Source organism: Rana temporaria, chromosome 12 (genome assembly GCF_905171775.1).
Source record: "Rana temporaria chromosome 12, aRanTem1.1, whole genome shotgun sequence".
NCBI lineage: Eukaryota > Metazoa > Chordata > Amphibia > Anura > Ranidae > Rana > Rana temporaria.
In genome coordinates this window covers 74,391,059-74,406,443 of record NC_053500.1, presented here as the reverse complement: position 1 = coordinate 74,406,443, position 15,385 = coordinate 74,391,059, and the positions used below count along the sequence as shown (strand labels likewise).

At 44.6% G+C, this 15,385-nt stretch overlaps 1 protein-coding gene across 2 annotated transcripts in view; it reads right to left on the bottom strand.

The window, feature by feature from the left end:
- Positions 1-15,385, bottom strand: part of ZNF385C (zinc finger protein 385C) — a 541,366-nt gene that overhangs the window by 22,173 nt on the left and 503,808 nt on the right. For both annotated transcript variants that reach the window (XM_040330357.1, XM_040330358.1), the window contains one exon: positions 6,753-6,906. In XM_040330357.1, coding sequence (XP_040186291.1) covers positions 6,753-6,906 — 154 coding nt within the window. The remainder of the gene's footprint in view (positions 1-6,752; positions 6,907-15,385) is intronic.

The following is a 15,385-nucleotide window of genomic DNA, read 5'->3' as shown; positions in this document are numbered from 1 at the left end:
TTAGTAGGAGTTACTATAAAGAGTTACTATAAAGAAAAGGTAATTTGACCAGTGGCAGCCCATCAATTAAGGGTGCATGGTGCCACCCACCTATAAATGCGCCCAGCCCCCTGATCTACATACAGGGTTCCGGACCATGGATTCCAATGGGGGGGGGGGGGGTTTAAGTACGTGATTAGAGCCAGAGGCTCTAGGGGTGCTGTGCTTACAAATGATCAGAGGCTCTAATAGGCTTAAAAAAAGGGTGGGCTTGGGGCACAGAGCATTGCTCTCTGACCCCACCCAGTTGTGTGAGAATAGCGAATGAATATTTGCTATTCTTACACTAATCCTCTTCCCGGCCAATCAGGAAGCTGGTCATGAGACCCATCACCTGATTGGCTAAAAGGACAGGCGATCCTATTGGACGCCTAGCGCCTAGAAGGAGGAGAGCCATGATGGAGCAGAGGATACAGGAGCTGCTGCCCGCAGTCCTCCACTTAGATGGAGGACTGGCAGACAGTGAGTGGGCAGGCAAGGGAAGTGCTGCCGGCTGCCGGGGGGGGGGGGGGTTTGTCGTCCCCCCCCCCAAAAAAACACCAGCTGTCACTGCATTTGACATTTTATCAGATTTTTGTACTTTATCACCGCTTGCCACGTATTGTTGTACACAATATTAAAGAGAAATTCCAGGTATGGATATTTTCACAGTTATATTGGTCCAGCTTGGATCGATGTAAGCATGTACAGTATTTGCCATACCTGTGGGTTCCCTGTGGAAACTGGGGCTGTAGTAGGCACTGCTACTACAGTTACATAGTAAGTCTGGTTGAAAAAAGACACAAGTCTGTCTAGTTAAACCAATAAAAAGTAGTTACTAGTCTACCAGGTCTTGTGTTGAGTGGCTACTCTGCTGCTTTGTGAATACAAGAGTTTGCCACTTGACTCGGGCGCCATTTAGAAAACACTTTGTATTTTCTCAATGGATGCCAAGCATCCTCTTAATGAATGAGGTGGGGAGGCAGGGTGGTAACATTACAATGTTCACTTCATCCAATCAGAGAGTGCTTTGCATTCATTGAGAGAATGCAAAGCTTTTTCTGAATGGCACCTGCACTGAGCGAATGACCTCCTGTGTTCTTTGAGCAGCCAAAATAGTAGTACCCACTAGAGTGAATTCCGGCTTCTATGGGGATCCAATATATGCATAATTACATTGATGTGACATCTATGAAGTCCCCTGCTAGCACTGACATCTTCTCTCTCCCTTCTTTGGGGTGCTGGGTCTATCCTCGTTGACTTGCCAGGGAATGCACATGCACACAGGCGTTCCATTATTCCAGTGCCAATGTGTGACTGCCAGCACAACTCTGTGCACATTCCAAAGAAGACTGTAATATGTTCAGGCAGGTTGGCAAATGATCAGCTGTTTACAACAGTGTGTTACGTAGCGTTGGTTTGTATAACGCACTTGCACTGGTGTACGTTGTGTAGAGGCAGCGCGATGCAGATGCATTGTTACAATGCATGACAGTGTTTCCTTTTTCCTTTTTGTTTTTTATTGAAAAATCATTAAATAACACTTCAGTCAGCTCTATGCCCAACATCAAAAAGAAAATGAATGTGAAATGCTGTGATGCCTTAAAATGCAAACATGTTGGATTTTTATGCAACGCACACCAACGTACATGTATGGTGTGAACAGGCTACATAGGGAAGAATTGTTTTCTTAGCGTCCTTGCATTGAGCCTTTGCTGACCAATCCAGCTCAACGCACCTCGTGTGAATAAGCCCTAAATCGTTTCAAATCTTGTTCTTTTATTTTTCTATCCACTAATAAAAAGAACCTGACATTCCTCTGTGGAGTCTTCTTGGACCCTAGGCTCAGGATATACATAGCAGCTCTACTTCTGGCCAAGTTTTCTAGTGCTAAGCCTCATCCCTCTCCCTGTCATTCAACTTTCAAACAAAAGAGAAGAGCCATTATTGCCTTTCAGAGTGCCAAGAAATGTGTTATCTTTTATCCGCCAAACAGCAGTGTATAATGGGGGTAGTGGCACTACAACCACAAGCCAAGCATTTGGCTCACAGCTGTGGTGTGGCCCTATTATCTTTAATGGTGGAGCTTGACAGGTGGTGCTGCCTGTCAACTCAGTATGTTGCATTACATTTTCCAGTGGCTGCGACGTGAAGGACTGCACCCAATGCAAGTGAACAACCTCCTCTGGCTGTTGTTTAGTCTTTAGGGGGTTGGCCAGTGGAGGCGATAAAACTGCGTTTCAGCCACTTGTTTTTGATGTCCTCCAACCTCCTGTGTGAAAGAGGTCTTGGAGTCGACAGAGGTACAAAGGCAAGCAGGTAGATAAAAGGGGCATTTGGTGCAGTAGGATACACTGGCCCAGATTCAAGAAGCACTTGCGCCCGCGCAACCATAGTTGCGCGGCGCAAGTGCTTACTTGCTCCGGTGTAACGAGTGCTCCTGATTCAGGAACCTCGTTACACCGACTGCAGCCTAGGATGTGACAGACATAAGCCTCCTTATGCCTTCACATCCCAGGCTGCATTCTTGCGTTGGCCGCTAGGGGGCGCGGCCTTTGTGATCGGCGTATAGTATGCAAATTGCATACTACCACCGATTCACAAAAGTTGCGCGGGCCCTGCGTACGCAAGGTACGGAGTTTCCGTACGGCGCCTTTAGCATAAGGCTGCTCCTGCTAATAGCAGGCGCAGCCAATGCTAAAGTATAGCTGCGCTTCCCGTTCGCGACGTTCAAATTTTACGTCGTTTACGTAAGTGAACCGTGAATGGCGCTGGACGCCATTCACGTTCACTTAGAAGCAAATGACGTCCTTGCGACGTAATTTGCCGCAATGCACGTCGGGAAAGTTTCCCGACGGAGCATGCGCTGTTCGCTCGGCGCGGGAGCGCGCCTAATTTAAATGATTCCCGCCCCTGGCGGGATCATTTACATTAGGCAGCCTTGCGCCCGGCTGTTTAGCATATTGCCCGCGCAATTTACGGAGCAACTGCTCCGTGAATCGCGGGCAAAGCGCAATATTTGCGTGGGCGCAGAGAAAAATATTTGCTCTTTGCCCACGCAAATATTGCGCGATTCTACCTGAATCTGGGCCACTGTTTGTATGCAGGAGGCTGTAAGCTGAAATGTAATCACTGAATGTCTAACAAGTAAACCACTTAAAGCAGTTTACAGGAGTTTACAGCAGGAAAACAAGGTTTACAGGGCTCTCTGCCCAGCTATGGCCATTTCTTCCCACCAGGAATGATGGCTATTGCCTCGTACACACGACCAGTTTTCCAGTTGGGAAAACTGCCATGACAGATTTTGGCCAGGAGAACTGGCCGTGTGTATGCTCCATGGCAGTTTTCCCGACAGGAAAACCGCCGGGAAAAATGAGAACATGTCTTCTTTTTTCCTGCCGGGATTTCAGGCGTTTTTTAAGCCGGCAGTTTTTCTATAGGTAAAGCCTGCGGTGGAGCATACACACGGCCGGAATTGCTGACCAAAGCTCTCATGGCAGTTTTCCTGCCAGGAAAACCTGCCGTGTGTAGGGGAAAAAAAAGCTACCGAGCAGGTTCTCGGTTTTCCCCTTGGTTTTCCCGACTTTTTACCGCCGGGAAAACCGATCGTGTGTACGGGGCATAAGAGCAATTTACCCATCCCCAATTCGATTGAATTGCATAACCCACCAAGATGTTTCTCCTCCAGTCAAGGAATGTTTATTTATGGCATTGTACTTGGTCAAAACAAATTTGTACTTGTTCAAAATAAAATGAATGCATTTCTTCTTCTGCGTACCTTATTTTGTCCTTTGTAAAAAGCAGCAACTCAGTCACCAATATAAAGCCTCGTACACATGATTCGATTGTTGTACGACTGAACAACTGATTTTTGTCAAAAGCACGTGTGCAGGATTTTGTCTAGCATACTAACTATCCGCAAAGTAGTGTTCGACAAACATAGTGATGTACTATGAGGCCTCGTACACACGGCCGAGAAACTCGACGGGCAAAACACATCGTTTTGCTCGTCGAGTTCCTTGTGAAGCCGCCGAGGATCTCGGCGAGCCAAATTTTCCATTGCCGTCAAGGAAATAGAGAACATGTTCTCTTTTTGGCCCGACGAGATCCTCATCGGTTTCCTCGTCGAAAAGTGTACACACAGCTTCTTGCTGGTTTTTGCCGAGAAACTCGGCCGTGTGTACGAGGACTAAGAGTATAAAGAGGAAGTTAATTTCTCAAGCGCCACCCTTTGGGCCCCTTCTGCTAATTTCATGTTAGTAGAAGTTTGGTGAGCGTTGATTCGCACTTTTTTGTTGTTATTTTTATTTGGATGGCAGATAGCATCTCTAATTTAATTTCTGTTTTTTTTTTCTGCACAATAAAAAAATTGTGTAGAATAATACTTGGCTATGTGATTTTCTTCAAATGACAGTTTGGGAGTAGGAGTTACATTAATAACAAAACAATGGAAAATTAACAAGGGACATCAACAGCTGTATCTTTGATCTTAAAAACTCAAGGATAATGGTGTTGTGGTAAAAAAAATAAAAAACAACAACCATAATATTAATATTATTTATATCACTACAAAACAAATGTCTTTTATAATACGTTTGGCATAACTACATCAGTATCATCAGCAAAGCAGCTTCATTATGATCCCATTAACCACCTTAATACAGGGCAGTTTCACCCCCTTGCTGCCCAAGCCATTTTTCAGCTGTCACAATTTGAATGACAATTGCGCGGTCATGCAACACTTTACCCAAATGGAATTGTAATCATTTTTCCCCCACAAATAGAGCTTTCCTTTGGTGGTATTTGATCACCTCGGCGGTTTTTATTTTTTGCACTATAAACAAAAGAACAGCAACAATTTTGAAAAAAAAGCTATGGGCCAGATTCACAGAAAAAGTACTGCTGATACTCCGGCGTACTTTCAAATTTGCCACGTCGTATCTTTATTTGTAATTCACAAACAAAGATACAACGGCATTTGGCTAAGATCTGACATCGTACGCCTTCGGATCTTAGGATGCAATACTTCGGCGACCGCTGGGTGAAGGTTGCCTCGTTTTCCACGTCGGGTATGCAAATTAGCTGTTTACGGCGATCCACGAAGGTACACGCGTTCATCGCATTCTCTTACGTCGTTGCTAGTCGGTTTTTCCCATCGTAAAGTTGCACTTGCTATTTAGGTGGTGTAATATTAGACAGCCCATGTTAAAGTATGGGCGTCGTTCCCGCGTCGAATTTAAAATTTCAAAAAACACGTTGGGGCGCCCTAATTTCGCGCAAAGCACGGCGGGAAATTTCCTAACGGAGAATGCGCAGAATGTTCGGCGCGGGAACGCGCCAAATTTAAATGGTACACGCCCTATTTGAATTAGGCGGGCTTGCGCCGGACGGATTTACGTTACGCCGCCGCAAGTTTACAGGCAAGTGCTTTGTGAATCAAGCGCTTAAAACTTGCGCCGGTGTAACGTAAATGACATTTGTTATGCCGCAGCGCAAGTACGTAAATCTAGCCCTATATTTTTTTTACTTTTTGCTATAATAAATATCCCCAAAAATATATAAAAATACTTTTTTTCCTCATTTTTGGCCGATACATATTTTTCTACATATTTTTGGTAAAAAAATCGCAAAAAGCGTATATTGATTGGTTTGCGCAAAAGTTATAGCGGCTAAATAGGGGATAGATTTAAAGCATGTTTTTTTTTTTTTTTTTACTAGTAATGGCGGCGATCAGTGATTTTTATCATGACTGCGATATTGCGGCAGACACACCGGACACTTTTGACACTATTTTGGGACCATTCACATTTATACAGCGAACAGTGTTATAAATATGCACTGATTACTGTGTAAACGTGACTGGCAGGGAAGGGGTTAACCACCATGGGGCGATCAAGGGGTTAAATGTGTACCCTAGTGAGTGATTCTAACGGTAGGGGGCTGACTGGGGGAGGTGACAGATCTGTGTCCCTGAGAGGACGTGGATCTGGGTGTTTACACACAGAGATCCACGGTCCTGCTCAGTTACTGTGCAATAATCGCGGGTGCCTGGCGGACATTACGGCCGCCGGGCACGCGCATCGGGTCCCCAGTAACGCGGCGCACGCCCCCTAGTGGGGCAAGGACGTCATATGACTTCCTCCAAGAACTAAAGCATTATCGTGCCGCCATCAATTGACGGCGGGCCGTAGTAAAGTGTTTAAAGAAGATGAGAATGTGCACTGCATTTTGACATTTCATAATTTACCGCGTTACAAATGTTAATTCTAGATTACCAACAGCAGTTTCCAAGACTGAACTCTTTCCGGTCGTTCCTTGATTCCGAGCATGCGTGTTTGTACTTTCGACTTTTGTGTGACGATTTCTGTGACGTTGAGTTCACATCCAACAAAAATTTTATAGCCTGCACATCGAGCTTTTGTCTGACGAAAAAAGTTAAATTGGCTGTCGAAACCAACGATCCGAAAATCCACAGACCGCTCATCTTTACAAATTTTCACATCTGATTTTTGTATCGTGTGTACGGACGGGCCTTTAGGCATTGTAGGGAGGAAAGAATACAAACAATGCTGCCCTTCTATTCCTTCTGTATTGAAATGTATTGTAATTGTACCGTCCCCCTTTATATTGTAAAGGATGAGCAAACTGTTGTTGCTAAATAATAATAATAATTATAATAACAATAAAAATAATACTAATAGTTTATGAAAGGTGATGCCCTGAAAGAATCTTACTTTCACTCTGAGAGTCTGTGCTTTTTGTGGTGTCCACTGGGGGCGCTGATGCTCTTTCTCGAATTCCATTCTGCTTGTGCTTGTGTCGTGCGCTCTCCAAGGCTCTGAGCTTCCGTGCATGCTTGTGGCCTTTATAATGAGCTTCAGCCTGGTTCTGTAAGACACAAGATCACGGGGACATGAGGAGGATAAACATGTAAAAACCCTAAGCACACTAGCTTTGTTCAGAGAGCCCAAGATAAAGGTCAAATATGCAAGTACAGCAGCTATACAGTATAATAATCTGGTTACATCTACATCAATGCTTTATAAGTTGGTGGAAATCATTGAAACAGTTTTGAGAAAAAGTTTACAAACACAATTTCCTGGATTCTATAGGATTTCATGAAAGGGTCCTTTCAGAGGGTTATGATCAGATACTCGTATTCGTTTTTCAGGTGGATCTGAACGGAAGCTCAATGATAATCTATGGGCTATCGTACATCCGTCCATTTACTTACAACTACCTACAAGTCCATCTAGGTCCAAAAAAAAAAGAAGGAGGCAGATTCACAAAGATCTGCACCGGCGTAGCGTATCTGAGATACGCTACGCCGCCGTAACTTACCTGGCTTTGGTTTGAATCCAGAAAGAATTTGCGCGGAATTCAAATGCGGCGAGTAGGGGGCGTGTTTCATTTAAATGAAGCGCGTCCCCGCGCCGAACGAACTGCGCATGCCCCGTCCGTAAAAACTCCCAGGGTGCATTGCTCCAAATGACGTCGAAAGGACGTCATTGTTTTCGGCGTGAACGTAAATGGCGTCCAGCCCCATTCATGGACGACTTACGCAAACAAAGACATTTTTTAAAAATGATACGCGGGAACACCATACTTAACATTGAGTACGCCACCAGATAGCAGCTTTAACTATACGCCGGAAAACGGAAACGACGTAAAAGAATGCGACGGCCGCTCGTACGTTCGTGGATCGTCAGAAATAGCTAATTTGTATACTCGCCGCGAATTACGACGTGAACGCCACCCAGCGGCCGCCGGAAAATTGCATCTTAGATCCGACGGCGTACTAAGGCGTACGCCTGTGGGATCTAACACAGATGCCGTCGTATCTTGTTTGGTGGATACCAAAACAAAGATACGACGCGCAAAATTTGAAATTACGCGGCGTATCAACAGATACACCGGCGTAATTTCTTTCAGGATCTGCCCCACAGTATGCATCTTTTTCATTTTTTAAACAAGACATATTGGAGGTAAATGGGTGTAAACGGATGTATACCTGTTTACATTCACCTGCCCATAGACCTAACACAGGTCAGCTTTGTGGCTGGAGACAAAATCTAAATGTACATAGATATCACAAAAGGGACATCAGTTCCGTTCTTCTCCGATTCAGCATGGGATCTGTTTATGGAACAGCCGCTCAACTGAAAGGACCTTCCGTCATAATAAGGAATGTCTTTATAAACATACACAGCGCATATTTTAACATCTATATAACAAATATACACTGGTGTACAGTTTTAAATGCGTTTGGTTGTAATGCATTTTATGGTAGATGATCCAATAAAATACAACCTATCCTATTTTTTCAGGGCATGCCATCAGTTAGGACATTGGTTTGAACTGGCACCATTGAAAGCAATGGCATCTTGCCTGACCTTGCACTGTGATTGCAAATAAGAGGCTAAAACTACCTACGATAGGTTTCCAGGTATATTCCCATACTCAGGAAGCCGCATTCGTGTATGATTGGCATTTACAGTGATGAAAATAAGTATTTGAACACCCTGCTATTTTGCAAGTTCTCCCACTTGGAAATCATGGAGGGGTCTGAAATTGTTATGGTAGGTGCATGTCCACTGTGAGAGACATAATCAAAAAAAAAAATCCAGAAATCACAATGTATGATTTTTTTAACTATTTATTTGTATGATACAGCTGCAAATAAGTATTTGAACACCTGAGAAAATCAATGTTAATATTTGGTACAGTAGCCTTTGTTTGCAATTACAGAGGTCAAACGTTTCTTGTAGTTTTTCACCAGGTTTGCACACACTGGAGGAGGGATTTTGGCCCACTCCTCCACACAGATCTTCTCTAGATCAGTCAGGTTTCTGGGCTGTCGCTGAGAAACACGGAGTTTGAGCTCCCTCCAAAGATTCTCTATTGGGTTTAGGTCTGGAGACTGGCTAGGCCACGCCAGAACCTTGATATGCTTCTTACAGAGCCACTCCTTGGTTATCCTGGCTGTGTGCTTCGGGTCATTGTCATGTTGGAAGACCCAGCCTCGACCCATCTTCAAAGCTCTAACTCAGGGAAGGAGGTTGTTGCCCAAAATCTCGCAATACATGGCCCCAGTCATCCTCTCCTTAATACAGTGCAGTCGCCCTGTCCCATGTGCAGAAAAACACCCCAAAAGCATGATGCTACCACCCCCATGCTTCACAGTAGGGATGGTGTTCTTGGGATGGTACTCATCATTCTTCTTCCTCCAAACACGGTTAGTGGAATTATGACCAAAAAGTTATATTTTGGTCTCATCTGACCACATGACTTTCTCCCATGACTCCTCTGGATCATCCAAATGGTCATTGGCAAACTTAAGACGGGCCTTGACATGTGCTGGTTTAAGCAGGGGAACCTTCCGTGCCATGCATGATTTCAAACCATGACGTCTTAGTGTATTACCAACAGTAACCTTGGAAACGGTGGTCCCAGCTCTTTTCAGGTCATTGACCAGCTCCTCCCGTGTAGTCCTGGGCTGATTTCTCACCTTTCTTAGGATCATTGAGACCCCACGAGGTGAGATTTTGCATGGAGCCCCAGTCCGAGGGAGATTGACAGTCATGTTTAGCTTCTTCCATTTTCTAATGATTGCTCCAACAGTGGACCTTTTTTCACCAAGCTGCTTGGCAATTTCCCCGTAGCCCTTTCCAGCCTTGTGGAGGTGTACAATTTTGTCTCTAGTGTCTTTGGACAGCTCTTTGGTCTTGGCCATGTTAGTAGTTGGATTCTTACTGATTGTATGGGGTGGACAGGTGTCTTTATGCAGCTAATGACCTCAAACAGGTGCATCTAATTTAGGATAATAAATGGAGTGGAGGTGGACATTTTAAAGGCAGACTAACAGGTCTTTGAGGGTCAGAATTCTAGCTGATAGACAGGTGTTCAAATATTTATTTGCAGCTATATCATAAAAATAAATTGTTAAAAAATCATAAATTGTGATTTCTGGATTTTTTTTTTTTTGATTATGTCTCTCACAGTGGACATGCACCTACGATGACAATTTCAGACCCCTCCATGATTTCCAAGTGGGAGAACTTGCAAAATAGCAGGGTGTTCAAATACTTATTTTCCTCACTGTACATGTTACAGCCATTCACTTGTATGGCAGGCTGTACACAGCACCTGCGTGTATGGGCATAAGTTCCCATATGCATGCGTCTTTAACCACTTACTTGCTGGGCACTTAAACCCCCCTCCTGCCCAGACCAATTTTCAGCACTGATGCACTTTGAATGACAACTGCGCGGTCATACAACACTGTACCCAAATTACATTTTTTATAATTTTCTTCACACAAATAGAGCTTTCTTTTTTTGGTATTTAATCACTGCTGGGGTTTTTATTTTTTGCTAAACAAACCAAAAAAGATGGAAAATTAAAAAAATAATAATAATCATGTTTCATATTTTGCTATAAAAGTTTGCAAACAGGTAATTTGTCTCCTTCATTGATATGCGCTGATGAGGTGGCCCTGATGGGCACTGATAGGCTGCACTGATGGGCACAGATAATGCGGCACTGATAGGCACAGATGTGGTGGCACTAATGGAGACAGATAAGGCGGTACTGATGGGCACTGATAAGATGTCACCACAGATAGATGGCACTGATAGGTGGCACTGATGGGCACTGGTAGGTGACACTGATAGGTGGCACTGATGGGCACTGGTAGGTGACACTGATGGGCACTGGTAGGTGACAATGATGGGCAGCACTGTTGATGAAGCACTGATTTGTGACATTGATAGGTGGCACTGTGGGCACTGATAGGTGGCACTGTGGGTACTGGTAGGTGTCACTGTTGTGCACTAGTAGGTGGCACTGACAGGTGGCACACATGGGCACAGATAAGCTGGCGGCAGCTCTCCCTGATCGGGACCGATGTCCCTCTGTCAGCCGCCAGTGATCCGCTTTTTTTTTCTCCCCGCACATCAGCGTGAGGAGAAAAATAGCAGATTACCGGCTCTGTTTACATCACATGATCAGCTGTCGGGATGGACCCTTTACTCCGATCTGTGATCCAGCGAGTCTCATAGACTTGCTGATCACAGAACAACCCCCACGCCCTGCAGGGGGCACGCAGGCTGCTTGAGCACATGAGGACGTCTATTGACGGCCTCCGGGCAAATTAAGTCCGTTATTTGGCTAAATCGCGGATCTGAAGTGGTTAAAGCAGAGCTTCACCAACAAGGGGAAGTTCCACTTGTCTGCCTTCACTTTAAGTTTTGATAATTCTTTTTTTTCAGATAGGGTAGCGGGTACCTGGTATTTATACGTTTTTTTTTTAAGTGTTACTAAACCCAGGAGGACCCTGCATTCACTATATCTGGTCTCCCACAGTACACATAACATGGAAATGCAATAGTTTTAGTAAATATAAACTTCTAAATACCCTTTCTCAGCAGTATATACAGTAGCAGTCATGTGGCTTCTATCAGTGTCCGGTTATAGGATCTAGGGGGTCCTAGCAGAAGACAGACTGAGAAGCAGTGTCAAGCAGTGGCTACCAAAGCCAGCAGAATATTGGCATACATTAAAAAGGGAATTTACTCCAGAGAAAATGATTATTCTACCAGTTTAAAAAAACTCTGGTTCGGCCGCATCTGGAGTATTCCGTCCAGTTCTGGTCACCAATCCTCAGAAGGGATGTGCTGGAGCTGGAGAGAGTCCATAGAAGGGCAACTAAATCAATATGGGGACTGGAGGATCTCAATTATGAGGAACGACTACAAGCGCTGAATGTATTCTCCCTGGAGAAGAGACGCCTAAGAGGAGATATGATAGCGTTATACAAATATCTCAACGGTGATCCCAGCATAAGTATGACATTTTATGAACCAGTCCCAGGGAGTGTAAGAGGTAACGGGGCCACACGATGAGCCTGGAAGAGAAGCGGTTTAACCTTAAACTGCTTTTGACTGCGGGTTTTCACTGTCTGGGCGGTAAGTATGTGGAACTCTCTTCCACAATTGGTAGTGTCGGCAGGAAGTATGGATAGTTTGTAAAAGACTCTTATAGGGGGATATGGGAAATTATTTCTCTGCACACACACACACACACCTACACTGGTTGAACTGGATGGACTGTTGTCTTTATTCAACCTTATCAACTATGTAACTATGTATATAACTATGGTTAAAGCTTGTAGGAGGAGTATTAATTCTCCTCTGACTGTCCTATGAGGCTGCAAGTCCCCTGGACCTTCTGTTTGGACAGTGCTTATTGGCCCTGTGCTGATCACATGCACCCTTACAAGAAAAAAGAACACAACTCTAGCAATACACACCAAACTGAGCATGTGCAGAATGACTCTAAAGGCTCTGTCCAATAAGGAAATCGATTGGGGACAATGGAAGAAGGGGAGGATCAGAGAAGACAGGATCAAACAGCCTTTTTACATATGCAGAGGATTAACCCGTGAGGTTTCACAGTGAGTATAACAGGCATGCTTTACTGCATATACAGACTGATTTTACTGTTGTGGGTTAGTAACACTTCAAGCTCAGGGTTTAGAAGCAGAATAAAACGCCAGATGCACCTAAATGCTAGTACAAAAAAAACACTCAAAATTAGCATTTTTTTCTGCCAACTGGCATTTTTTTAACCACTTAACGACCAGCCACTGTCATTATATTGCAGCAGATCGGCAAGATCCCACGAACCCTCATAGCTGTACGTCGGTCTCTATAAAACGGGATAGCGCGCACCCCGCTACATCACAGGGGTGCCGATGCTCGTGACCAGCAGTCATGATGACCGCTGGCCACGAGCGATTGTGGGCACGAGAGGCAGAACAGGGACGTGTGTGTGTAAGCACACAAATCCCTGTTCTGTGAGGAGAGACAGATCATTCTAATAGCTAGGAACCACGATGACTCATTTCCTCTAGGACAGTCCTCTCCCTCCTACAGTTAGAAACACAGTGAGAAAACACATCTAAGCCCTTGATTGCCCCCTAGTGTTAAGCCCTTCCCTGCCAGTGACATTTTTACAGCAAACAGTGCATTTTTATAGCACTGGTCGCTGTATAAGTCCCAATGGTCCCAAAAATGTGTCAAAAGTGTCTGATGTGTCCGTCATAATGTCACAGTCCTGATATAAATTTGAGATTTCTGCCATTACTAGTAAAAAAAAAATAATACAAAAAATGCTATAGATCTATCCCCTAATTTGTAGACGCTATAACTTTTGCACAAACCAATCAATATAAGCTTATTGCGATTTTGATTACCAAAAGTATGTAGAAGAATACATATTGGCCTAAACTGAGGAAAAAAATAGCTTTTAAAAAAAAAAAAAAATTGGGGATATTTATTATAGCAAAAAGTACAAAATATTGTGGGCTAGATTCAGGTAGAAGTTACGGCGGCGTATCTCCAGATACGCCACCGTAATTTCAAATCTGCGTCGTCGTATCTTTACGCCGATTCTCAAAGGCAGATACATTAAAAAAATAGGCTTCCTCCGCCGACGTAACTTAAATACGGCGGCGTATAATTGTGTGCAATTTTACGCTGGCCGCTAGGGGCGCTTCCGTTATTTTCGGCGTAGAATATGCAAATGACCTAGATACGCCGATTCACAAACGTACGTACGCCCGGCGCAATTTATTTACGTCATTTACGTTAGGCTTTTTTGGCGTAAGATTGCTCCTGCTATTAGGAGGCGCAGCCAATGTTAAGTATGGACGTTGTTCCCGCTTTCGAAATTTGAATTTTTTACACCGCTTGCGTAAGTCGTTCGCTAATAGGGCTGGACGTAATTTACGTTCACATTGAAAGCAATGACGATTTGCAGCGGATTTTTCGAGCATGCGCACTGGGATTCTTTCACGAACGGCGCATGCGCTGCTCGTAAAAAACTTAAAATACTCGGGGGCACCATTAATTTAAATAAAACACGCCCCCCTCATCATCATTTGAAGTAGGCGCGCTTACGCCGGTCCCATTTACGCTACGCCGCCGTAAGTTAGGAGGCAAGTGCTTTGTGAATACAGCACTTGCCTCTATAACTTACGGCGGCGCAGCGTAAATACGATACGCTGCGCCGCCGTAAGAATGGGCGTAGATACCTGAATCTAGCCCTGTGTTTTTTTCAAAAATTGTCGCTGTTTTTTTTGTTTATATCGCAAAAAATAAAAATTGCGGAGGGGATCAAATACCACCAAAAGAAAGCTCTATTTGTGGGAAAAAAAGGACGTCACTTTTGTTTGAGTACAGTGTCGCAAAAATTGTCTGTTAAAGCGAAGCAGTGCCGAATTGCAAAAAAAGGCCCGGTCATTGAGCAGCCAATTCTTCCGGGGCTGAAGTGGTTAAAGCCCATATGCGTGGACCCTTAGGCTGCATTCACACCTAGGCGTATTTACGCCTGAAGCGCGACGCCGCAGCAGCCCCTAATACGCTGGAGGGGTGATTTTACATTGCCCTCTATGGAAATGGTTCACATCTCCACGCCGAACGCTGAAACGCCGTACGCCTGAAGCTCAAAACAAGTCCCGGACCCTTTTTTTCAGGCGGCTTCGGCGTTCGGCATAGGAGATGTGGACCTGGGGGTTAAAATCGCTGCGTTTTGTCGCCGCAAATCGCGGTACAAAACGCTGCAATTTGTCGCCGCAATTCGCGGGACAAAACGCCGCGATTAGGTGTGAATGCAGCCTTAAACTGAATGTGTTTTATAAAATAAGGGTTTACAATGACTGTAGCTGATATCTTAGGCCCCGTACACACGACCGAACATCATGTCCGCGGACCAGTTTCAGCAGACATGTTTGGTCGTGTGTACGGCCGATCGGACAGGATTCCAGCGTACATTTGCCCGCCAGACCGTTTTCGAGCGGGCAAATGTTTCTAAACTTGCTTAGAAACATGCCCGCTGGAATCTTGTCCGTCGGACATGTTCGGTCGTCTGTACAGACTTACCGTACATTTTCGAGCGGCCGCCATCCCTCGCATGCGTTGAATGACTTTGACGCATGCGTGGAAGCATTGACCTTTCAGCGTCGCGCACGACGGTGCGAACACGTCACCGCGCTGTCTGTCCGCGCGGATTGACTCTCATTTCTGTATGATGGTGTGTACAGTCATCATACAGAAATCTCCGGGCGGGCATGTCCGCTGAAAACGGTCCGGCGGACCGTTTTCATCGTACATGTTTGCCCGTGTGTACGAGGCATTACAGAAACATAACGGATCCAGTAAAAGTTCCATCTAGTGGTTAATCTGAATTTTTTTTTTTTTAATAGATAAACACAAGTCTGTAAAAATGTCACAGAAAAAACTACATTTGGGTAGCACACATGTATGTCTTGCTACATTAGGCAATGAAGACCAATATAGCCTTTGGG